Source organism: Vicugna pacos, chromosome 18 (assembly GCF_048564905.1).
Source record: "Vicugna pacos chromosome 18, VicPac4, whole genome shotgun sequence".
NCBI classification, from domain to species: Eukaryota; Metazoa; Chordata; class Mammalia; order Artiodactyla; family Camelidae; genus Vicugna; species Vicugna pacos.
This window is the reverse complement of record NC_133004.1, coordinates 45,481,030-45,506,037: the sequence shown is the minus strand read 5'-3', so window position 1 is coordinate 45,506,037 and position 25,008 is coordinate 45,481,030. Positions and strand designations below refer to the sequence as shown.

Below are 25,008 nucleotides of genomic sequence, written 5' to 3'. Positions count from 1 at the left end.
GGCTGCTCCTGCGAGTCCGGGCGGCACGTCTCCGGGGGCCCAGCCCACAGGCAGGTTTCCTTCCTTCCCTGGCCTGGCTCGGCCCTCAAGCAAAAACTCTTCTCCCCCCTTTTGTGGGTTTACGTTTGGTTTGTCCTCACCCTCTGAGGTCTCTGCTTATTACAGAAGAGTCTCCTACAGATTCCTCAACATTGGCGATCTTAAATTTCTACAACTTCTACCTCTTTTCCAGACCCTCAGGTCCATGGTTTACATCACCAACTGTCTCAGGGAAAAACAGCTGCTAGGGTCTGCTTATCTCTCAGGGTTCAGCTCCCTCTTGGGGCTTGGCCTGGTGATTCTTTATAATCTTGTCAGCGCTTACATGCTTTCATAAAGTTATTTTTAACATTTTATCTAGCATTTTAAATTATTTTCAGCAGAAGTCTCTAGATAATGAGTCCACTGTAATTAGAAGCCGGAAATCTTACCACCCCTGCTTTAGTATAAATTCCTTGGAAGCTGAATTACTGCCAGAGGCTACAGGACTTTGTGTTCTGACACAGACCGAGGGACTGCACCGCCTCCACGCCGCCACCTGTGCGTGTGGCAGTGCCTGGTCCCGACGGCCCCAGTCGACCGCGGCATCGTCCTCAGCCCCGCTCCGACTGACGGCAGGTGACCTCATTACTGCTCTAATTTCCACTTCGTGGTTAACAGCAAGGCTGGGAATCCCATTTCTTCTCTCACTCAATCTTTTTACCGATCTGCAAGCTCGCTCGCGGGCTCCTAACACATAAAACACACCTCTGCACTATGCTGCGACTTTCCCTCTAATCTGTCATTTGCTTTTAAACTTTCTTTATGCTGACTGTTCCCACACAAAAGTTAAAAATGCTTACTTAGTCAAATCCATTATTCTCTTCCTTGGGGTCCCTGGCCTTGTTATCATCCAGGATGTCCCACTATCGGGTCTGCAACACACTGCACCTCCACCCTGGGCCACGTGTCACCGGCGCGCAGGCCCTCCAGAGGTAAGCCTGGCAGCAGCATTTTTCACGAGGACCCACGTTAAAACGTGTAACGCTTCATTTTTTTAAGGAGATTTTCTTTCATGTCTGTAAGTACATAATACTCTCTGTGATGAATGAAATAAAGGGGAAAGGCCAGCGCCACCAGCAGGGAACCTAGAAGTTTCTCACCAGCACACGGTCCAAGAACAGCGAATACCTCGCTTCCCGCTCTGTGCCCTTGGGCAAGCCCCTCCACCCACCAGAAACCTCACAGTGCCACCCTCTCCAGAGCTGGGACCCGGACCCAGACACGACTCCAACAAGGGCCAAGGGCTGCTCCAAGTCCTCGCTTCCTGACCTTGGCTGGGCCATTCATCAGCTTTGTCACTTCTGGCCAATTTCTTCAACTCCCAGGCCTCAAATGGGCTCAATATCAAATAGGATTTGGTGAGAGGATTTCTCAAGTCCCTCTGACTTGACAGGAAGTTTTAACAAGACTGTGATTGTCCCCTATGGGTCACACTAGCAAAGTCAAGGTAGTTTGAAAGGTTAAAAACTCACGCAGGCACAGGACCAAACCAAAACTAAAGAGGTAATCTGGTAACTCCATGTTCTTGGAAAATTACCCATGACTTCTGACATCTCTGATGTCCGAGATACAGAACGGTGCCTTCTTCACGTGTGTGTGTCTAACTGCACGTGCATGTACATACCTGTGCACGTCTGCACATCTGAGCACAGTGAGACAAAAAGCTGTGGTACTTCCACGCCACAGAATATGACTCAGAAGCAGGAAGACATTCTGTTGACACAGCAGCCACTTAGATGTATCTCAAGGGCGCTGTGACGATGACAAATGTCAACCTCAAAGGTCACGTACTATACGATTCCATCTACACACTATTTCCCAAAAAATGAGAGCTTGGAGGTTGCAAGCGAACTAGGGGTGAGGCTGGGGGAGGAGGGAGGGCAGGGCAGCAGGAGGAGACTTCTGTGGTGACACGGCGACTCTGCATCCTGATCGCAGGGCTGGTCACACAGATCACACGCCTGACAACACGACAAGAGCCGCACGTGCACTGTGCCGGTGTCGAGCCCGCGGTCCTCGCGGCAGACCAGTCACATGAGACACAACCTAACCACTGGGGGAAGCGGGGGGAAGGAGATGGGGGGCCTCTCTGCGCTATCTTTGCAATTTCCTGTGAATCCGTAATTATTTCAAAAGGGGGAAAAAAGGTGCTAGAAAAAATGAGCACACAGTGACAGACTAGTAGTGCAAATCGAGAGAAACTCGTTCCCAACAGGAAGAATCGACAGCAACTCACGAAGGAGTAAACATGAACGGCTAATCAACACACGAAAAGAGCTAGTAATCACGGGCGTCCTCACTTACCAGGCCGGTGAGAATTCCAGAAGGACAAGACTAGGACGGCCGCCGGCCTCACCCACCCCGGAGAAGGCGTCCCTGGGGGAGGTGAATCGGCGCTGTCTGCTACGCAGGCTTCACTAGTTAAACCCGAATCAAATGCTGAGACTTCAGAACTCAGTGCGTCCCCGGCCAGCACAGAACAGGACTGATGCCACCTGGGGGTGGCGTGCGGTCCCTGAGCTGCTGGAACTCTGCCGTCCTCGGGGCAAGGTCTTCCCTCTCAGCATTCCTGATGGTACGACAGGAGGAAATGCAGGGCAAATGATCTTCACAGGAAGGCTGGGCCCCACGGTCTGAAGCGTGGGTCCTGCGAAGAGCACGGACCTCTAGAACAAGGTGCCGGACACACCTGCACGGCTGCCCCGGTGGGCGCGGGGTTTGGTCCCACAAGCCTCGCCAGACACACGGAGCAGCCTGGGGCCTCCCACAAAGAAGAGAAACGGACTCCACACCTGAGTCCCACATGTGAAAGACCAGTGAAACACGGGGCTCAGTGCCACCATCAGGCCTGGGCCCGAGGGGTCCTTCAGCGGCCGGGCAGCGAGACCAGACGACCTGCAGGCTCCTCTCCAGCTCCCAGGTCAGCAGACCTGACCATGCCTCACCGCCCCCCCCCAGCACCCTCATTTAAGCCACGTCATCTATCAGCCAGATTATCGCAAAGGCTTCCAAAGGGGCCTCTCTGACCATCTATCCATACAGCTGTCAATGAAAACATAAACCATATCTCTCCTCTGCCCACAGCCCGGGTCCTTCCAGGCCCCTCACACAGCCTCCACAAGCCCCTCTGCTCCGCAGACCCGTCCCCCTCACCCCTCTGCTCGCTCCGGGACCCAGTGCTCGCCCCCACCCCGGGGCCTTTGCACCTGTCACTCTTCTGGGCTGGAACACACTTCCCTCTTTCCTCCTCCCAACACCTCCAGGGCTTGCTTCCCTGTCTCCTTCAGAGCAGAGCGTTCACAAACACCACTAGGGAAGCTACATCAGGCAGGGCAGCGAGCCAACACAGAGGACGAAAAATACAGGCCGAGCGCCTCAGCCACGCTCTGGATGTCACTTCCACCTGGCGGGGTGCGTGCTGACCCCCCAGGTACTCCACACTGGTCAGCGGGCGGGAAGTGGGGAGAGGCTGGGGTGGACCTGTCCGGTCACTGTGAGGACAAGTCTCAGACCTCAGTCCCTCGGCTGCGGCCCAGCAGAGAGAGGAGGAATGCAGCCTGCCCATGGCCGCAACCTCAGCTCAGTCACCGCGATGGAAGGGAAACCGAAGGTGGGGAGAACCGGGACCCTGCCGTGGAGACTCCCCGACCCCGGGACCACCCTGTGTCTCCCGCCAGGTACCTCCCCAGTCTCTGCCCAGTTCCCTGCTTCCTTTCCTCTGGTGCCCACAACACGCCTGCTCATGCACACACACACACTAACACGACACACACGGGCTTGTGCACGTGCGCACACTAACACGACACGCCTGCTCGTGCACGCGCACACACTAACATGGCACATGGGCTCGTGCACGCGCGCACACTAACATGACACGCCTGCTCGTGCACACGCACACACTAACACGACACACGGGCTCGTGCATGCGTGCACACACTAACACGACACACACGGGCTTGTGCACGTGCGCACACTAACACGACACGCCTGCTCATACACGCGCACACACTAACACGACACACGGGCTCGTGCATGCGTGCACACACTAACACGACACACACGGGCTCGTGCGCACACTAACACGACACGCCTGCTCATACACACGCACACACTAACACGACACACGGGCTCGTGCATGCGTGCACACACTAACACGACACACACGGGCTTGTGCGCACACTAACACGACACGCCTGCTCGTGCACGCGCGCACACTAACACGACACACAGGCTCGTGCATGCGTGCACACTAGCATGAGACACTGTCCCCAAGCAGCTGGAAGTACCTACCGCCAAGCCCTGATAGCGCAGACTTGCTTCCTAGAAAGACAGGGTCGTGGGCGCAGGAACTGCCCGAAACGGCCTGTTCCCTGATATGTCACTTTGTTTCACATGGCGTCAAAAAAGTTGCAGAAAGTTCCTGTGGCTACAAGTCGCCTCATCTCCCACGTAGCCCAGCCCTCTAGTGCTTCAAGGCTCACTTATTAAGAAAGCCTGGGGGAAGAATTCTGAAACTCAGTTAAAACAGTACCAGCAAGAGCACAGGCACGTTCCCATAGGAACACTAACCCGTGGTGTCAAGCCTTCCTGGAAGGTGACTGGTTCATTCTTCTTTTTTTCTAAAAAGATGTAACCAACACACAGCACAAGTTGACAGCTGCTTCAGGAAAGCAAAGGAGAAGTCTGGGCACTATTTTATCCCAGAGCTTTACCAAAGCAGCATTCCAAGCCTGAGAACTTGTGAGCCATGCTTCTACAGCCCTTAAAAAGCACATCCACTGGGTGGCAGGCGGGGGAAGCCCACAGGCAGTGCGGATGCGGACCGTGCCTCTGCGGGGGATGCAAGTAACCCAGAGTAGCTCCGAAGCCCCAGACATCACAAAAATCAAGCACAACACGTGGATTTTATGTAGGAGCTAGGCAGGTAATGCCAGCGATTCTTTTTATAGTTGGCATGTTACTCACTTAACCACAGGGTAATTTTCCTCTTAAAACTCCACACTCGCTTGGTTCCAAGGCAGCAGCACCCCCCCGCCCCCGTGGTGGGTGGCGCTCCTTCCTCTGCACCTGAAGCCCAGCCTCACAGCCGGCTTTGCCTAGCACTCCCTGGTAAGGCTACTAAGACCCAACTCTTCTAAACACGTCAGGAGAAAATTCTCTGTAATACGCAGAACCACCTGACGTCAAGAAACGCTGCACTATCAGCATGAACTCCCTCCTCGGAGCTGAGTCTCCAACTCCATCTTCCGAAGCCAAAAGGATTGAAGGCATTTTCAGGAGAGCACGATGCCCTGCTGCTTTGAAACAGAAACCGGAAGGGAGTAAAAAATGATTTATAAGCCAGTGAACCTTTCTGAGTACCCAAGAAGGGCGAAGGGAAAAAGCACGAGAGGAGAGAAGCGGTCATGCTCCCTGTCTGCGCAGAACGAGCAAATGCCTGGCTCACAGTCGGACAAGAGGAGGCCAAGCGAGGACTCCGCAGAGGGACCCGACTGCCCCGGGAACTGCCTGGCCCTCTGAGGAAGGACACTCCTGGCCTGGAGTAACAGTCCGTCGGGACATGGAGATGCCGGCTGCCATTTCGAGAGCACAGTCATGAAGGGCAAAAACTGGTTCCACGTATTCCAGGAGCTCGGCGCCTGCTGACTTTCCCCGCTCGCACGGCGTGTTGGAGGGCAGTCTGATGGTGAGGAGGACGATAACCAGACAACAAGCAAAGGGTTGTGCAAAAAACCAGCAGTGGCAAGTCCTGAAGCACCAGGCCAAGTCTCAGACCCCCTGCCCGGCTGCAGGTCTCACGGCCTCCGAGCTGGGCCTCTACAGGGGCCCAGCATGGCCTCCGCCCCGCCCCGCCCCACCACATTCTGCCTCACGCACGACTGACAGTGAATTCTGGAAACGCTGCCGGTCAGCTCTGCTACTTTCTGCTCTGGATACCTCAACGGCGCCTCTGCTCACAGGTAATTCTGAGCTGCTCAGTGTGGCCCATGTGGCCACGGTGGCACTGTTGGGTGACCTGCCCCTCCATCCCCGCCACTCTGCAACCACAGGGCAGCCAGGTGGAGCTGAACCAGCACAGAGGAGAGGGCAGAGGCCAGAAAAGCACGGAGAGCCCCTGCCCCACCCTCCGTCCTCGGCACTCGGTTCTGGGCCCGTCCAGTCTGTTTATCACTTAAGGTGGGTGGACCCGGGATCTCCGTGACCTGCAGACCAAAGCACGGTGGCTGGCCTCCCCCGGGGCAGCAGCGCTGCTCGGCCACGCGAGGTTCTGCAGCTCCCTGCCGCCCCTGCAGTCCTGCACCTCGTCCGCAAGGCTCCCTCTGCCGCCTCCGCCAGCAGCACCCCATTCACTGCTGCCTAATCCAGTTACAGGAGAAACCTGATACTTTTCTTTGTATACAGTTAACGTTGAAGGATACTCAGGAAAAAATAGGATGGATGCAAACAGGCTAAATGCACAGAATCTGTTTATAGACCCAGATCCTCAGATGAAGGTGACTAGGCCTTTTGAAATTATCAGACCTTAAAATGAAAGGAAAGAATCCTATGGGAACAACTTGGAAGGGTTCAGATTAGCTGCAAGACAGAGATCTGAAAGCATTCGTGACTTGCCAGGCTGGGTCCACATGTTACAAGCTGGAAAATTGTTTTAAGGAGGCATTAACTTCCTACTATGAGCAAGACCTAGAAAATTCGAACTCCTTGAGTTACACCAATCTTAATATTTTGCAAATCTTTGATATTCTTTAAACAAAAACATTTATCTAGCCTGAGTGAACTCACTGTGTCCCTTCTTGAACCAGTTAGCGTAATTTGCCTCCGCCATGTGTTTTTGTTCTTACGTACCAGGATTTAGAGCCACTTCCAGCTTGCCTGCATTTTTACGGAGTTTTAAAGGAAATGCTCCCAAAGGCCGAAATCAGTCATGAAAACACAGCCATGCAGCCCACAGAGAGGGCCCACTCACCAGCTGGAACTCGCTCCTCCGGCTGAAGGCTTCCCTGATGCCAGAGTCCCTCCAGAGCGCGCTCAGGGCAGGGACGTACAGCTGAAAGGTGGCCGGCTCCACGGGCAGCCCGGCTTTGTTCTCGAAGGCCATGAGGAACATTCCATGCTTCTCGTTCTCTGAATGCTGCCAAGGGATGCCCAGCTTGTCTCGGGCGTCGACAAGGACCCTTGAGCCCTAGGAGGTAAAGGAAATGAAGTGAACTGTCACCGCGCTCCAAAGTTAAATCGCAAGACAGAGCCTCGACAGGGCAGACTGTCACAAAGCAGGGAACTCACGAGCTGTCAGATTTGCAGCCAGGACGTGTCTCAGTTTGTTCTGTCCCAGTACGAATGCCTCACTCCCAGAACGTGCCGCTCTGAGGCGGGTGGACACACATACCACGTCACTCTCTGCCCTTTGCTGTCACTCATCTGAAAAGGTCCCCAAAGGGAGGCAACTGAACAAAGTCAGCAAAGTGACATCTGAAAATGAAGCACGAACCACGTCAGTCAAAGAGACCGTGTTTAAAACAATGACAGCCCCAGAGCCAGCACCGCTGTCATCACCGTAGCCTGGCGGCTCCTCAAGACCGAAGGACACCCTGTTCGTCCCAACTCAACCGGTGGGAGAACAGACCCGGGCGGCCTGCAGTCACCAGACGGGAGAGACAGAAAGGGGCCCGCCCCCTGAAACAGGAGCCTGGGGTCACACTCTAGATCTGTCTGTGGTGATGAGAAGCCACGTTCCATTGTGTTGCTTATTTCCTTGCTACTAAAAATTAAGTTAGGATTTTCGGCCTTTTCCTTACCTCCCTGACGGGGTCAGGGTGATGGGGAAACAGCCCCAAATGAAACAGTATTTGGGGAAGTGTCCAGGCTGGAAAATACCGTCGTGGTGCTACCTGCTCTCCTGGGCAGGAGGCGGGTCTAGTCCGTCATTCTTGGCTTAGTGCTTCAAAATCACAACACAGCATCTTAAGGAAGTTTCCAAGTTGCTCCGAGGGACCCGCTGGATTCTCCCTGGCACCGTCAGGACCGGGTGAGCCAAGGGCAGCGGGGCCCCTCCCTCGCTGGGAAGGCCTTGGCTGGCTCAGAGTGGTCGGCGGACCCTGTCCCCTAGCACAGACAGCACCAGGACATCACTGTCCACTTGGCACTTAAAAAAAAAGCTTTGTTGGAGTTTAAGTCACATAACACACCCCCCCCCCACGGACAGTGCACAGCTCAGCGGTTTTAGTTGGCAGTTCTCCTAAAAGCCCCACTTCCAGAACCGGGGCAGAGCAGATGGGTCAGTCCTGCCTTCCTCATCTCTCTGCTGGAGCATCAGTTTGGTACCTCGAACTTCTGTTTCTGCCTTGAACCAAAAGCAATTAAATAAAGGAAGAATAGCCTATTCAATAAATGACGTTGGAGCAATTGGACACCCACAGGCAGAGAAAAAAAGAAAAAAACAAACTTTGACCTAAACCTCACACCTTTTACAACATTAACTCAAAATGTAAAACTACAGCATAGAAGAAAATCTTTAGGACCTACAGCTTGGTGGACAGGACGTAGACATGACACAAAACGCATGGCTCATAAAAGAAAAATGTCGATCACTTGGACTTCATCAAAAGGAAAACTTCTGCTCTGCAAAAGGCTCTTGAGAGGCTGAAAAGGCAAGTGAGGGACTGGTAGAAATTACGTGCCACCCACATATCTGACAAAGGACTCATGTTTAGAATATATAAAGAATGCTCAAAATTCAACAGGTGAAAAAACAAACAATCCAGTTAGAAAGTGGGCAAGGACATTTAGAGCCGCTTCAGCAGAGCGCTCAGCAGGCAGCGGGCGGATGAAAGACAGGATGTGCGAGTTCGCCAGCCATCAGGGCAAAGCCGACCACGGCTTTGCTAAGGCATCGCCACACTCTACTGAAACAGCGAGGACGAAAAGCACGACAGCACAGAACGGAGGTGAGGATGCAGGGGTACGCGGTCTCTGACGCACTGCTGGTGGGGATGCCACGGGACAGCCGCTCTGGGAAACAGCTTTCTAGTTTCTTGTCATGCGACCTACGAATCTCACTCCTGGGCATCTATCCCAGAGAAATGAAAACGTACGTCCACACCCTAACCTGTGCAGGAATGTTCCCAGCAGCGTTATTCACAATGGCCCCAGACTAGCAACAACCCAGATGTCCTTCAACAGAAACACTGAAGGTTACACTGTGGTACCTCCGTCCCACGGAAAACAAGTCATCGATACAAAGGAATGAGTGACTAATGCACACAACTCAGATGGATCTCAGGGAAATGATGCCATCTCAAAGGGTCACGTACTATGTGATTCTGTTTATGTATTCTTCAAATGACAAATCAGAGGAATGGAAAACAATTTAGTGGCTTCTAGGAATTAGGGCTGGTAGAGGAAGGAGCGTGGTGTGACTGCAGGGGCTTGGGGGAGGGAGACCTCTGTGGTGATGGGGCAGCGCTGTCTTGAAAAGCAGCGGCGGTTACACAAAACCACCCAGGCGACAACATGCTGCAGAGTCACACGTACATTGTAGCGATGTCGATCTCCTGGTTTTGACATTGCACTCTAGTCATAAAAAATGTAACCACTGGGGGAGACTAGGAGATACCTCCCTGTGCTATCTCTGCAATTTCCTGGAACCTGTAATTATTTCAAAATAAAAAGTTAAAAAAAAAGATCAACTAGCAATTACTAGCAATGGAACATATGTTCCATTTACATGGTGTGGAAAGGGAAGGTTACTAGAGGCCAAAGGAAGAGACTGGCAGTAAGGGGTGAGGCTTGGAAAATCCTAACCCGCCATGGCCTCACACTGAGCTTTGAAGTGCTGGCTAATTTCAGCAAGCAGCAACGGTGGCTCAGCAGCTCTCCCGGGGGACAGACTGACAGACAAGACGGACAAATCCTCACCTCTCCTTCCTCCGTGCCCCCACTGCCCCCTCAAGCCTGCATCCTCTGAAGACATCACCTCCTGCCCGAAAGGACAGCAGTGAAAATGGTGAAAACGTTCAAGACCCCAGGGAGACAAAGATGTTTCATATTCTCCACATCACACACAAGTGTCTGAGCACAGAGACGGGAGAAGACGTTTCTCGGGTGAGATTCTTGCCAAAGGGTCAGGACTTCAGCCCCCGCCCAGCAGTCAGGTAGCCAGCCCACCTACCATGGGTGACGGCCCTGCCCGCGTGACTCAGATGCAGCAAGTCCGGCCTGACACACAAGCTAGCTACCTTTTCAGGGCTCTGTTTACACATTAAAGAGGTTCCTTCCCGAAGAGCATCACCTCACCCGTGGGTTAAACTGAGCCTCTGCCCCTTGGGGGTTTCTGTTGGAGGCGAAGGCAGGGAACCAGACTGGCCTTAGAAGCCTGAGCAGTCGTTGACCAAGACGGCTTTCAATGCTGCACAGACCCAGCCTGCCCTAATTATTGGGGTGAACATAGGTTTGGCTTAAAAAAACCCCCAGTGCATCCAAAAGCAGCCTGTGTCCCCACTGCACACCGCCACCTAGGCAAGTTGGAGCCGGTCCAAATCCACTTCACCCAGACACGAAGAAAAGGCTCCTTATTTCTCTTTAGAAACCCAGGGCAATCGGCAGAGCTGCTGACGAACTCTGGGTTCTACCAGTTAGCTGTGATCCATCTTCTAGGTCTTATTCACTTCATTTGGAGGAAAAAGGCATCAAGAAAACAGACATCTCTCTTTTGCCCTTATTTTAAATTATTCTAGTCAAAAACTACTCTCTGCTAACTTTGTTCTGAGTCCCCCAGGCTGAGCTCTAGGGAAGTTTTCTACTCTGGGACGTCTGCTTAAAATCTGAGCCCACTTTTTCCTTCCTGTTTAGAAAGAGCCCAGGGTCTCTGCAAACTTTATGCTCACCACACTCTGGTGGAAATGACAGCTGTAGAAGGTCCCCGTCAGGCCAGAGAGCTGCTACATCTTAAAAGTGAGATGCTGATATGGCAGGAAAGCACAGTAATGAAACCCCTTGCCCACGCTCCCCAATAAAGACCAACCTCCCAAACACAAAGACCAAGAGAGCCCCAAATCCACATACCCCCAAAGGAAAAGGGAAACCCACCAAGGCCAAAGCAATTTGCCAAGGTCTCGTCAACGGCTACTTAAAAAAGTGCTTCTTTCACGATAACAGTGCTACCGAGGTATTAATTTTTAAAATAACTGGACATTTTATTCAGCTACTCAAATAAAAACAGTTGAAAGTCCGAAGCAGATTGATGACTTCACCTCAATACTATGTAACTCTTTAAACCGTTCAAAGAACATATTTTTAAGACAACTTATAAATCCACTAACTTAAACTTCTAGTCACAGAACAGGTTCCCTGTCTGCTGGGGGTGTAGACTTGGGGGGGGGGTTTCGGTTTTACTGGACAAAGACCAAAAATTGCAAATCCTGTTATATCATTTCAAAATAGATTTTGTTACTTTAGCTCCTAATCAAACCAAATCTTTCTCGATTAGTCATTCCTTACTAAAATCTTCCCACAATAAATACTAAAGCTGAGAGAAAGAGAGAACGCAAGTAGGAAACTAGCTTCTCTCCAGAACGAAAGTCACGCCGGGAAGGCGCCGGGGCCCTGCGCTCCCCCCGTCAGACAGCAGCGTAGGTACTCGGGAAGCTCCGTTTGGGTTTTTTTTAAACCCACTAGGCTGAGCTGTTTGCCTTTGGCCACCATCCAAATAAGAGAAATGCTGCCAGAAATGTAAACAGGATACATTTCTCTAAGTTAATGAGTCCAGCCAGCAAAGGCAGAGGGCTCCCCCATTTCCTCTCTGAGGCTGGGGCGGGGATACCTTCCAATTCAGAGGTCGGAGGAAAAGTCAGGAAGGGAAGCAGCAAACAGCAAACCGGCCATAAGGGCGCCATCATTTCTACGACACAAAGCTGGACGGTCTCCTGGTCCAGCGTCCTGCCCCCACCACACCCCTCCTCTTGGGGGCTCGTGGGGACAAATGCACTGTTCCAACCAGAACAGACCATGCCGCATCACGCCCCTTCTCCAGGAAAGCCACCTACAGAGCTCTTCCTGCGACTAGACTGAGCTGCCTGGCAGAGAGAAGTGCCAGGTGATGGGGAGAGGCCAGAGGGTGGTCCATGCGGCGCCTGCCGAGAGCTTCTGAGGCAAGCACAGGAGTGGAGCGGAGCATCCGAAGCGTAGGCCAGAGATAAATACCGTAGTCAGGGGCAGAAGGAAGGCTGCGGGACGGTCGGAAACGTCACCATCAGTGAGAAAAGTAGGCTAAAGCCAGACTGTGGCGAGCTAAGAGGTCTGGAATGTACTCTGTAGGAAGCAGGGAACAATCAAGGCTCTGGGAGGAGCAGGCCGAGGTCAGGGCTTGGCCTCCAGACTCGTAGGGAGAGGAGCGAGTGCAGGTGGGGGCGGGCGGCAGTCACGGGGACATGAGGCTCTCACGTGGGGAGAGGACACAAGGGAAGAGGAGACCTAAAAGCAGACAGCCGGGGATGGCTCGGGAGGGGTGGGATCTGGGTAAGCTTACGACAAATTAAATTTAATGGGACAAGGGGAAGTCCAAGGCAAAATCTGCAGGAAATAGATGGAACTGTAAGAAAAACTCTGGGTTTGGGAAGTGCATGGAGAAGCAGACTAGAACCAATAGCTTTTTTCAGCTGCCTGGAAAAGGCTGGCTAGCCTGAAAGTTTAAAAAAGAAGAAAAAAGGAAAAGGAATTCCACAGCAGTTCAGAACTCCTGACATGTCCTAAAGGGGAACGTGCAAATCCACGCGAAGTGTCAGAACCTGGCTTGTGAGACCACCTCCTGGAGCCACGTACCGACCGACCTGCCTCTCGCCCGCTCCTCCAGGCTCCAAGCGCTGGGAGCTCCTTCACTAAACATTTCACTGAATGTTATAAAGACAAACACTGGTCCGAGGGGGAAATGAAGGCTTCCTATTAAGCACAGAAAACAGTAAAGAAATCTGAGAATAAGTAAATACTAAATATCATTCCGGGGGGGGAACCCCGTAAATATTGCAAACGCAAAACATGGCTTAATGTGCCAGTTGAGTGCTTTCAAAATTCGAGTCAAGATCCACATTGTGAAATAACTTAGTGAGAAATTTAAAAAATAAAAACACAATGGTAACCAGCTGAACCATGAACTGTAACGGTAAATGCTCAGAACTGTTCCAGTTAAAACAGGTTGTGGTATGCAGAGGCATACATGCGGATGGGCGGGTCGGGGGGTGTGTGTGTGAGAGAGAGAGAGCACACGCACGTATCCTGGGTGCTGATGGTAAAACGTGTTCTGTTCTGTTGTTTGCACTGCGGGCTGTAGTCTGAGAGCTCTGGTCACAGGCGGGCCCTTTCTCGTGCCTCCACCACTTCAGATCTAACAGAACTGGGCTGAGTGTCAAATCCAAACAGTAATGAGCTGCGTTGGGCTTAGAACCGCTAATAGGGCGGAGCAGCTGTGTGAGGAGGTGTGAGAAAGCTGTGACACTGCTGTCCTTTGGGTAGCATCCCCAGGCTGCTGGTGTGGGTGAAACACAGCCATGGGTCGGCATCGGCATGGAGTGCCAGGTGAGGGCCGGGAACCGCAGCGCTAGTGCATTTTCTACCCTAAAGGCACTGACAGGGCAAGACAGCCTTTAGACTTGTCCAAAGAGCAGATGCGTGTAGTCTGTGGCGGTGGCCACACCCCATGAAGCACATGCTGGAGCCCAACTGCTGCCTCCCACCGTGCGAGCTGGCGCTTGGGGCATGTCGTCGTGGTAAGTGGATGCTCAGGGTCGCAGGCGGGCTGCCTTTCGCAGTCTTTAAATTCTGACGCAGGTGAGCAGATGAAACAGTGTATAAAACCCGAGTCCTCCCGACAACCGAAAGGCTGTCCCAAAGACGCTGCAGGATGTGCCACCACTTATCACCCCGAGGACCCGCCGTGCCAACAGGTGTGTGACGTGCTCACTTCGCTGCACAACAGCATGAGGTGTGCAGTACGGAGCCCATTTCACAGATGAGAAAACTGGAGCTCAGTCACCCAGCCATAACTGCAATTCAGTGACCCTAAAGCTAGTCTTTTTTCACCTATAGTCTCTTCCTCTGTGGGTGTGTCTGGGGAGATAAGGGAGCAGAGAGGCAGGGGCTGCCTGCGTCCCACACAGCTGACAGCAGGCACTGAGACGAGGACCATCTGAACTGACCCTTGACAGGCCCAGTGTTCCTGGTATTCTCTAGATTTTTTTTTAAAAGCAGAAATGAAATCTAGAAGTATGGGGTTATGCTGCATGCCTGGCTAAATTACAGGAAATCAAGTAAATTCAGATTCTACTCTAATCCCCGAAGAGTAAAAACCCTTGACACACACATGATCCCGGCAGCGCAGACTCAGGAGAGCCCACGGCTGCTCTGCCCGGCAGCGCGGTCCCGGCCACCCACGGCCACTGCACAGGGGAATGGGGCCAGTCTCAGCTGAGATGTGTTGTAGGTTCATACTGGGTTTCAGAGACTTACTATGAAAAGCAAACGCACTTTATCTCTTAATACTGATTACATGTTGAAACTATAACATTTTAGATGTTTTAGGTTATTAAAATAATTATTAAAATTAAATTTCTATTTCTTCTACCTTTCTTAACGTGGCTGATTTAAAGTACATACGTGGCTCACACGACGTTTCTTTTGGACAGCACTACTTACAGGAACGTTACTTAAAATGGAATTTGTTTCTTTCGGATTACAAAAATATTTTTAGTGTAGAAAATACAGGAAACATAGAAATGCATAAAAAAGATAATTAAATCCTCAAAAATATCACTATCTAGAAATAACTTGTTAACATCTTAGAATGTTACCTGAATCATTCCGTATATAAATTCGCTTTGTGTGTATAAACATTTTCTAAATTTTTCAAAACATTTCTAGCAATGTACCACAAACATTTCCCCATGTCATTAAATACTTCAAAATTTCAAGGTCTGTAACTGCTGCACAGCAATCCAACATTAGGACTTGCTAGAATTCAACTGATCCCCTGTCGCTGAACACTGAATTGTTTCTGACACGTGCAAAGTGTGGACACGCCGCCAGGGCCTTCCCGGCGCAGGCAGAGCTCACTCCTCTCCTAGAGCCCTAGGAGCCAAATCACGGAGCTGCTGGGTCAAAGCGTAATGCACACGTTTTGAGGAGTTTTACACATTTATATTGGTAACTCTTCATTTTCCTTTAATAATTTCCCCCAAATTCTTTTTTTAATTGGTCTGTATGCTTTGCTAAAACTGTCCTCTAATAACATTTAACCAGTCACATCCTCAAACCATAGCTTCAAGAGAAATCACAATACTTAGTAACTGAGAATGAAGTGACTATAGTGTGTGTGTACTGACAACCCAGAGTTAGAAAAAAAATAGAAAATTAACAGACATTTGGTTTCTATATTTGAAATGAGCTTTGATATAAGTATTCATTTTCCCTCTAAGTCCTATTAATAATAAACATTATAAATAAGGTAAATACATTAATAAAATAAATGAATGATAAATAAAATAACAGAGAAAATATTCAGAAAGTGACCATTAATAATAACAACGCTTGAGTCTCCCACGTGTTTAGAAGCCTCTCACTTCCAATGGGAGGGTGAGGATTGGTCTGCAGTCTAATAAAATAGCTTATGTCCAGACAACGGGGAAAATTTAAAACATTTAGCCTCAGTTCTTAGAAGTTTCCACATCAGGAGAGCCTTGAAGTTGATGGGAGAATTACCAGCAATTTGTGTCTATAATCAGACATCCCTTGAAGTAATGAGGGCTTGAGGTAAGGTGTGCGAGGTGGGGAACAGCCAATGTTCTCGCCCCTCCCGTCTGAAACCACCTGATGGAGAGTCTGCAGCTGGCTCTAAGACTGACTGGAGAGCAGGTAAAAGAAGACCAAATTCCTACTGCAGAATTCAGTTACTCTGCCACGCAATAAAACTCAACGGTAACACGAACAGCACCAAAACGCACCGGACGTGTCCAAGAGCCAAGTGTCAGCGTTAGGTCGCCTGCACCACAGCACTTGAAGCAAATCCAGTCTTCGGTGTTAAACGGAACTGGTGAGAACAGACGGGCGAGGGCGGCTCCTCAGCCCACAGGCCTCCGGCAGCCAGCCGAGCAGCCTGCGGGGAGGGGCAGCGAACGCCACCCTCTCCCGTCGCCAGCCGGCAGCAAAGGCCGGGCGCTACCTTCAAACTGCCTGGAACTTGACCGCTTCCTGCCACTCCCATGGCTGCGGCTTTGGTCCAGCCACCGTCACCTCTCACCTGGATTACTGCATGTCTTCTAACTGGTCTCCTACTGTCTACATTTGTCCCCGTCGGTCTGTTCTCAGAGTAAGTCAGGTCACAGCACTCTGCCCAAACCCTGCCAGGGCCCCCATCTTTCAGAGGAAAGGCCCAGGCCCTTACAGAAGTCCAGAAGGCCTGGCCTGGCCCCGTTACCTCTCTGACCCCATTTCCTCCTCCTCCTCTCCCTTGCCTGCTCCACGCCAGTCACACGGCCGCCTGCTTCTGCCTCGGGGCCTTGGCACTTCTGGTTCTCGATGCCTGAAACCCTTGTGCCCTAGATCTCCACACGACTCACTCCTGTCTCCTGTGGGTCTCTCCTCAGTGTCAGCTTAGCAAGGCCATCCCTGGCCATCTTGTCCACCACCTTCTCCCACCCCATGCCAACCCGTCCCATCCTTTCCCGGCTTTCTGTCTCTCCCCAGCACTTACCGCTAACGTGGCCAACAGTTCACCCATTTATCTCGTTCATCACATTTCTCCTCTCACTGGAACAGGAGGCCCCTGAGGGCAGGCTCCTTCCTCTGTCCTGCTCACGCCCACATTCCCAGGGCCCACACACAGATGACCCACACTTGTCAACAGATGAACGCACAGATCTCAGGTCCTCATCTGCTGAATAGGCACTGACCGCCCCGTCTACCTCCCAGCCTGCAGCGAGGAGTATCTGAAGCAACAGACACTGTCCACTAACAATCAGATTGGCCTTGTACCGAAACTGGTCAGACAGTACACAAACCAATCACCAGCCATTTCAATTTACTCCTCACTGGAAATCTCACCACATGAGGAGTCATTATCGAGGTTAATAAATTAACACTGGCCCATACTTTATTTGGAGGCAATTTAGTTACATAATGGGTCTGGAAATCTTCTTTTAAAACTATCTTCTTTTCATGTCAAAGGTAAAAGAAAAGCCTGTTTACATGACGAGTTCAACCAAAGAGACAGCTTAATTTACTGTCGCAAGGAAATGAAATCTGCACAGTAACAGTTCAGACAGCAGCAGTTTTCACGCGTATGTATGTTGCCTCTTTCATGAGCACCCAGGTGCTTTTATGCCTAGTAAGACACAAACAATTCTTCGAAAGCACACTGAGTTTGGAGCAGCTCTGCGGTGTGAGGCCTTGTCCTAAGCAAAGATACTGTAAATGCAGCCACCTTCTCGTGGGGAGAAGCTGTGACTCAGAAAGGGGCCAACCCCAGAAGGGGAAGGCATCTCGCGTGAAATACCTAGCTTAAATTTTCAGGGGTCACTGAAACGGGTAAAAAAAAGAAACCATGTCATAATAACATCCATGTCATTTCCTTTAGGAGGAACTTAGTCCAGGATCCTAATAGCAACAATAACTGTAAGAATAAGAAGACAAAGCTGGCCCGCAAAGGACAGATCCTAGCAGATCTTCAGTGAAAAATGGGGATGTGGGGCCCCAGGGAAGATCTAATTCGCAGGGACACCAAGGCAGCAGCTCAGCCTTCGCAGGTGCACGTGCAGGCGCAGGCGCAGAGTCGGGAGAAAGGGCCTCCTGTGTGGCCCAGTGAGGGGACTCCATCTCCCACGGCAAAGGGAGATTAGAGTCAGAAAGAGAACGCAGACTCACGGAAGCCCAAGCCCGAAGGTCCGGGACTCAGGGAGTGGAGGCTCCAGGGGCCGGGTGGCACCGACAGACCGGGAAGGGAAGGCTCAGCTGCCCCCGGGGGGGCTGGCTCCCACCTGCCATCACCTGGCTCCTCCTCGGGCGGTGCCGTCGCTCACCCGGCCCCGCAGCCCCCAGCTGCCTGCTTGGGGAAGAAGCACACCAAGTGACGTGGGAGACAAGCTGGGACTCCATGCAGGGCGCGCTGGCTGCTTCTGACTCCTCAGAAAAGCTGTATGTAGTGACCACTGCCGTCACTGCTACCAAATTTTTGTTTGCTATACACACTTCCTATAAAATCCCTTGAGAAGAGGCCTCCAACTACAGTCGGTGGACGCAAAAGGGCTCGGACGCAGCAGGTTACAAAGCAGCAGACTGTGAAGGAGGGTTCTGTCCACTGACCGGCTCCCGCCGAGCCACGCCTAGCCCGATCTTGCCCGGCCAGCCCGCACGAGGGGACGCGGAGCCGTGTCGGTTCCGAGGGCCGACAGCGCCCGCCGGCTGTGCGCCACGACCCAGGTGCTCCTGTCAACTGACTCTGCCAACCATTAAAGACAGTCCGGCCACCACACCGACACCAGGGTCCTCTCCTTAAGAAGCACCTTCCTTCAAGAGCCAGGTGAAGGCCCATTTTTGCTTCCACATAAAACTAAAGGAAATCTGCCACTTAACACGTCAAGCGCTAGTTATTCAGGGTGTGGGGGGCCCCCTCCGGAAAGCTGCCCCATAACACAATGCTACAGCTTCATGAGGAGTCGAAAAGGCTTGCTCGTGCTCAACAGAGTCCGCCTTTCAGAGGGGCCTTCGTTAGAAACCTGCAAACTGAGTTGAACCCTTTGTTACTAATTCCATGAAGAAACTATTTTCAGTTTCCAATTAAGGAGGAATACTTCTTTAAGGATCCACATCTGCTTTTCCTCAAAATTATGATAAATCACTCAGACAGTGTTTTTCTTAGCTAACTTTCCCTTTCTTTTAAAGCTGCTAAGACACTAACATAGAGTCTTCAGACCTTGGTCATTTGCTAAAACCAGGTGACTTCATGCTCCTGGTCAGGCTTACCCAGTTTCTGTAACTTTTCCGAGGCCACATGAGCATAGACATTTATCACGAACCTCAAAGTCCGTCTAGATGATGGGGGCGGGGGGGTGGTGGTGGTCAGAAAAACACAAACAAAAAATCCCACAAAACCTCTACCTTTAACCAATGATAAAGTTGGCAAACAAAGTAGTCACTCAACATTTTTAAATGGGTTTAAAGATAAAAACATATCAAATCAAAAGAACTTAGTACCTTTCCAGTGTAACTGTTTCACCCCCAGTAATAAGAGGCCACGGTGACACAAAGTTTTAGCTCTAAGGTGACACAAAGTTTTAAGATGACAGATACTTCTCCGCTTTGATGAAACCACACCTCTTGCTCAGTAGGATGATGGTTTTTATTTCTTTAAAAATTACTTGAACAGTAGATGATGCCACAACCACCGTACACATTTTTTCGGGTATAAAGGGGTACCTGGTGCCAAGTCTCCCATCTACTGGGTCCTGCTGCCGTGTGTCCCCTCTGCAGAAGCAGCAGCAGGGCAGCGTGCTGGGGGCTTCCAGACACCGGGAGACTGATGCCAGCGAGGCATGCCTGTAACAGCCCAGCCACACCTGCCGCATCTGGGAGGACGAGGCTGGATGAGTGCTGGCTGTCCCCAGGGGGCGGGGCAAACAGGTGTCAAAGAACATAAGATGGAACCGGAGCTGGACGAGTGCTGTGCGGTGTGAGGCGGGACTGGAAAACTGAGCGACACTGGGATGGGTTAGCCGGTTTTGAGACATGTGGCCCCGGCTGTCCCTGCCTGTCTGCAGAGGCTGCTGGGTGGTCACACAGGGATGGAGATGAGTGAGGAGCCGTGTCTACACCGGGCGGGCCAAGGCTGGGCTGCGCGGGGTCGGCGAGCGCTCAGAACAGCACACTCACGGCTCCCCGCGGCTGTCCCGACTCAGGCGGGTCAGCACGTGTCACTCGGAAACCCCATAACCTGAATTAAAGACAATTCATGACCCAGAATGAGGGCCCCTCTCACCTTCGTCCAGGTTCACAAACGAGGGCAGAGGCACAAACAGAAACCGTCAGGGCATATCCTTTGCATACGTGAAGTCTTCGCTATTGGAGAGTCACCTTCTCAGGGAGGCCTCGCCTGACCATCCTATTTAAAACTGCAACCCCCAGCACAGAATTCCTTGTTTCCTTTTCCTGTGTCTTTCCCGGCCCAGAATCTCACAGAACCTCAGGGCTGGAGGCCCTGGAAACGGCGCCGTGTCAGCTCCCCAGGCAGGTGTGAGGTCCTCACAGGTGGGAGCCTTCCAGCTGCACATGGTCACCAGGCTTGTGTGGCACACTTGCGGAGAGGATTCCGGACTTCCCCCCAGACCCCACTGCACCCTTCCTGTGTTTCCCAAGGCACCCCCCACCCCGGCTGAGATGGCTTCTGTGCAGCCCCGGGAGGCCACACGCCCTCCAAGCACAATGAGCTTTTATTTTCAGCGCCCACAGCAGGCCCCCTGCACCTGACGAGGAACCCGTTTCCCTCCCACGGCAGCCCCCTCGGCCCAGCTCAGTGGGTGCAGAGACGCCAGGTGCCCGCACCGCGGTGGGTGCCGCACACGCAGCCAAGACGGGCAGCTGGGCCCGGCCCTCGTGGGGCGCGCTTGCTCCCAGAGAACCGCAGCGCACGGGTCAACAGGAAGGTAAGCGAAAAGCCTGCAACCCAGCCTCAGGCTCCGAGCTCCAAAGGCAGTCGATACTCGGCCGAAAGCAGCGTGAAGGAGGCAGCTGCACCCAGGGCGGTCAGGGAAGGCCACAGAGGTGCCACGTCAGCTGACCCTGAGGACAGGCAGGAGCCGGCCACACGGCAAGCGGCAGAACGAGACTTCCCAGTGGAAGGGAAGCAAAGGCCCTGGGGCCAGCGCTTCTGACAAAACACATCAGAGAGGCTGGTGCTTGGTGAGCGAGGGCAGAGGGGTGTTAAGTCAGCCGTAAGCCACGCGTGGGGGCGACAAAGGCCGCTTTGGCTCCATGTGAGTCATCTGGATTTTTCCTTGACTACAGTTTGAAAAGGTATGAAATATAATTCAGAAACAGGAGAAATTTAATGTCAAAGTGTCACTTTATCCAGCAGTCTGAAAGCTGGCCCAGGTGGACTCAGAAACGACCTGCTGGGAAGCACATCTTTCTGGGTTCTGAGTCTGTTCATGGCAAAGGCAAGGCTCTTTCACAAGCAGCCAAGACGACGACAAGACGGAGGAGCCCGCTCACACGGGCAGACGAACCAGGCAGACAGCCTGCAGGTCACTGCTCGTACCTGCAGGCAGACTCAAAGCTTCAGTGTTCACCTTTATTCTGAGGTCACCCGAGGCCCCACATTCTTCTGAGATGAACTCTGGTGAGCAGCCAGCACACCATGACAGCAAGAGATGAATGGTAGCTTCTCCCCGGGCACGCCTCCCTAGTCCAGAGCCACCCAGGGTGGAGGGGACGCCACCCGCCTGCGGCGCAGCCACGGGGAGGGGCAGGGACTCCGGCCTCCTTTCTGACCTTGCCTGGCTTGTGAGCCAAGAACGGTTCTCAGACAGAAATACCCACACTCGATTCCATGGTAAGAACATGAACTGTGCACCCTAGTTGAGTGAGTGCCCCTCCCCACAGAAGAGATCCTTTCTTTCCCGCAGTATACCCGTGTTATAAAACACTATACCCCGACGAGGACCTACTGTATAGCACAGGGAACTAGATTCAGTTTCTTGCAATAAAATATAAATAATGAAAAAGAACCTGAAAAGAAGAAAAATATGTAGACGTGTAACTGAATCACTTTGCTGTACACCTGCAACGAACACTGTAAATCAATTCACTTCAATAAAAAATTCAAAAAATAAATAAAATGCTTGAAACAGTAAAAAAAAATTATACTCAATTGTCATTATTACAGTAGCCTGAAATTATCACTAAAAAACTGGTGGATGTTTGTTTTCTTTCTTGTTATATGGTACCTACACAACGTCCTTGACATCGACCCTGGCCCTCCAAAGCCTGGAACGCTAACTCCAGGGCCAACTCCTCCGGCGCTGGCTTCTCCCCGCCAAGGCAGTTTATCTGATGTCCTACAGAGACAGGCTGGGAAATAAAACCCTCTGATCACTCCGACTTTACTTCAGAGAAGGGACTCCTCCTTCCAACAGCAGAAACCCAGGCTCCCTGCGGCTGGGCGCCGCCCGTGCAGGGCGACCACGTGCACAAGCCGGCCAACCCGCGCCGCGCTCAGAGTCAACACTGCGCTGTGAGAGGCCGGTCCTCAGTCTCCACTGACGGCAGGCAGAAATCAGACCCACGTGTTTTCAGTTACACAGAATAATGAACAGAGAATTGCTGCTCATGAAACCCCCAAACTGTATGAATGACTCTACGTAAGGAAACAAGTGTTGCAACTCCTGACCGACTCCCTGGGTGGCCCCAAGCGAAACAATTCACCCTGAACACCTTCCCCGGGGATCACGGCAGCTCCTCCAGCCATCCTCTTTCCTGAGTCCAGGCTCCACCTGCCCCTCCACGCTGGCAAGGGCGCTGGCAGCACACAGCGGCAGGTGAGCCATCTGTCCTCCCTCTGAGCCTCTCAGCCCAGGGCTGGCTGCCAGGAACACAGGGTTAGGCTGTCTTCCTGCTCAGCAGAGTCCTGACCTCTGTGTTCTTGAAGCATGAAAAACATTTTGCTTGCAAGATCGTCAAAATTAAAATCTGGTTTTCCAGTTCTGTCAGACTTTCTTCCTCTTACTTATTCACACATCCCATCAATACCGGAATGCCTACTGGTGCCGGTGCTGTTCCAGGCCTGCGGGACATGAGGCCGGGCCCGGCACACGCGCCCGGGGCTCAACTCCAGGAGGCGACCGCTGGAACTCTGTGAAAAGGGAATAAACACCAAGATGCAGACAGACGCTGAAATTTCTTAATCTAGATAAACAAGATTAGAATGTATTTCCTCAGCTTTCCTATTCTGTTTCTGTAGCTTTTCACTTAGATTACAAATTCTGAAGCTGCTACTGGAAGCCACTCTTCCTTTGAGATGTTCTCTGTGGGTTTCTGTGTTTCACCCCTCAGATTTCACTGGGACAACATTCTCAGAATTCAAAGATGATCTACCTGCACAAACCAGCACCTGGAGAGCGCCCTGTAGCCAAGAGCGGCAATCCTGAGTCACGGGGGCCTCAGCTCTGGTGCACTCCTACCTCCTGAGCCTAAGACACATCTTGCGGGAACCCTTTCTCGAGCCCCGGTGAAGATCAAAGGCAGTGACTTGCAAAGGAGTGGAACAGAATGAACATTCTCGACCCTCCCAACCTCCAGGTGGTCTGCCAAAACCACTCCTAGAGGCGCTGACTTAAAAGATGCTGCCTGGGTTTACCCTCGGGGTTCCCAGCATCCATTTCCGGACCTCGGGTTTACTTGAATTCAACCCGGTTTAAGAGGTTAGAAACTGTCCTTCAGGAACCCGGCCCTTACCCATCACTGCCTAGCCCTGAGAAAGTAACCGATTCCTAGTGACTATTCATACACTCTTTGCGACGACGACGACGACGCGGGGCTTTGTCGGAGAGGCCTCGCCCCGGTCCTGGTCCGCATGGGCTGGGTCGGCCCCAGGTGCTGATGGGCCTCCTCCCCAGCCTGCTCAGGGCCGCTGAACCCGAGGGACCTGACTCCGTGACTCCACAGGGACAAGACAGAACTGCTTATGTAAAAGGCTGCTGATCTAGTTGCAGTACTGACAGCGGGGAGGGCAAAGCGCATCCGGAGACTACAACTTCTACGAACCCAAGTCGAGAACTTTCTGATGGTCTGGGGAGAGTATCTGGGGAGGCAGCAGGAACAGAAAATGCGAGGCAGATGACATAAGAACCCGAAAGATCAGACGTTCCTGGTCTTTCAGTCGTGCTAATAATAAACCTCTGCAGATTTAGCAGGAAAAAAAATGTTTTGGAAGACGCCCAGCCACTGCTCAGAAGAGTCAGAACAACTCACTGAATAAGCACTCAGGGACACTCTGCCCCAAGATGGAGCCGAGAGAAAATCAAAATGAAATCCTGGACTTCAAAGCATCTTGCCTTCTCGCAGGCTGGACATACAATTAGCTACAGAGACCAAGTGAAGAGGCACTTTGTAGACATAGTCAAGTACAAACTATACGTTATTATCTCTAAAATGCAAGGCAAATGAATGCTCCCACTGGAGTGATGGACATGCAGTAAACTACACAGAGAAACAAGGAAAAGTTGTTTCACTTTCACAGAACTAAAAAGTGCTTACGTACGTAGGCCAAAATAAAAATAAGTCCCCTTGAATCAGAGGTAAATACTTGGTACATTTTGGTGAAAACCATTACCATGACTCCCCCCGTTACTTTTTTACACTCAAAAATTGGGCCTTATAAAAAACTCACTCCTTTTTCAGCTAAACATATCACCACCATGTTTCCATGTCTCAAAAATATTAGTTTCGACATCAGTATCCTCAGGGCATTTCCAGACCCTGACCACTCCTAACACCCTGGTCTCCCTTGAGCGACGCAGCCAGTGACCCTCGGGTGTCCAGGCAGACTGTGTCCCTCAAACCCTCACGTGGAGCCCAAGGCACGTGGAGCGAGAGCCTGAGCCCCTCCGATGGCCAGCAAGCCCCCGGGCCCTGCACCCCTTCTCCGTCCCTTCCCGGCTTGCGGGGCTCCCACCACTCCCTCCGTGGGAAGTGTTCTGCCCGCGCAGCCTGCTCCTCTGCTCCGACGTGGCCTCTGACACAGGTCCCTCCGCCCCGCCCCGGCCCCGCCTCGCCGGCTCTTTGTCTTTGCCCACTAGCACTTCTCAGCCTGACGTCCGAGAGCAGTTATCCCGTCTGTTTCCCACCGAGGCCATAAGCTCGACCAGGATGGGGACTCGTTTTATTCTGACTGAG

The 25,008-nt window shown here is 52.0% G+C and overlaps 1 protein-coding gene across 1 annotated transcript in view; it reads right to left on the bottom strand.

The window, feature by feature from the left end:
- Window positions 1-25,008, bottom strand: part of GNA12 (G protein subunit alpha 12) — an 80,573-nt gene that overhangs the window by 33,745 nt on the left and 21,820 nt on the right. The window contains exon 2 of the mRNA XM_072943406.1: window positions 7,049-7,264. Coding sequence (XP_072799507.1) covers window positions 7,049-7,264 — 216 coding nt within the window. The remainder of the gene's footprint in view (window positions 1-7,048; window positions 7,265-25,008) is intronic.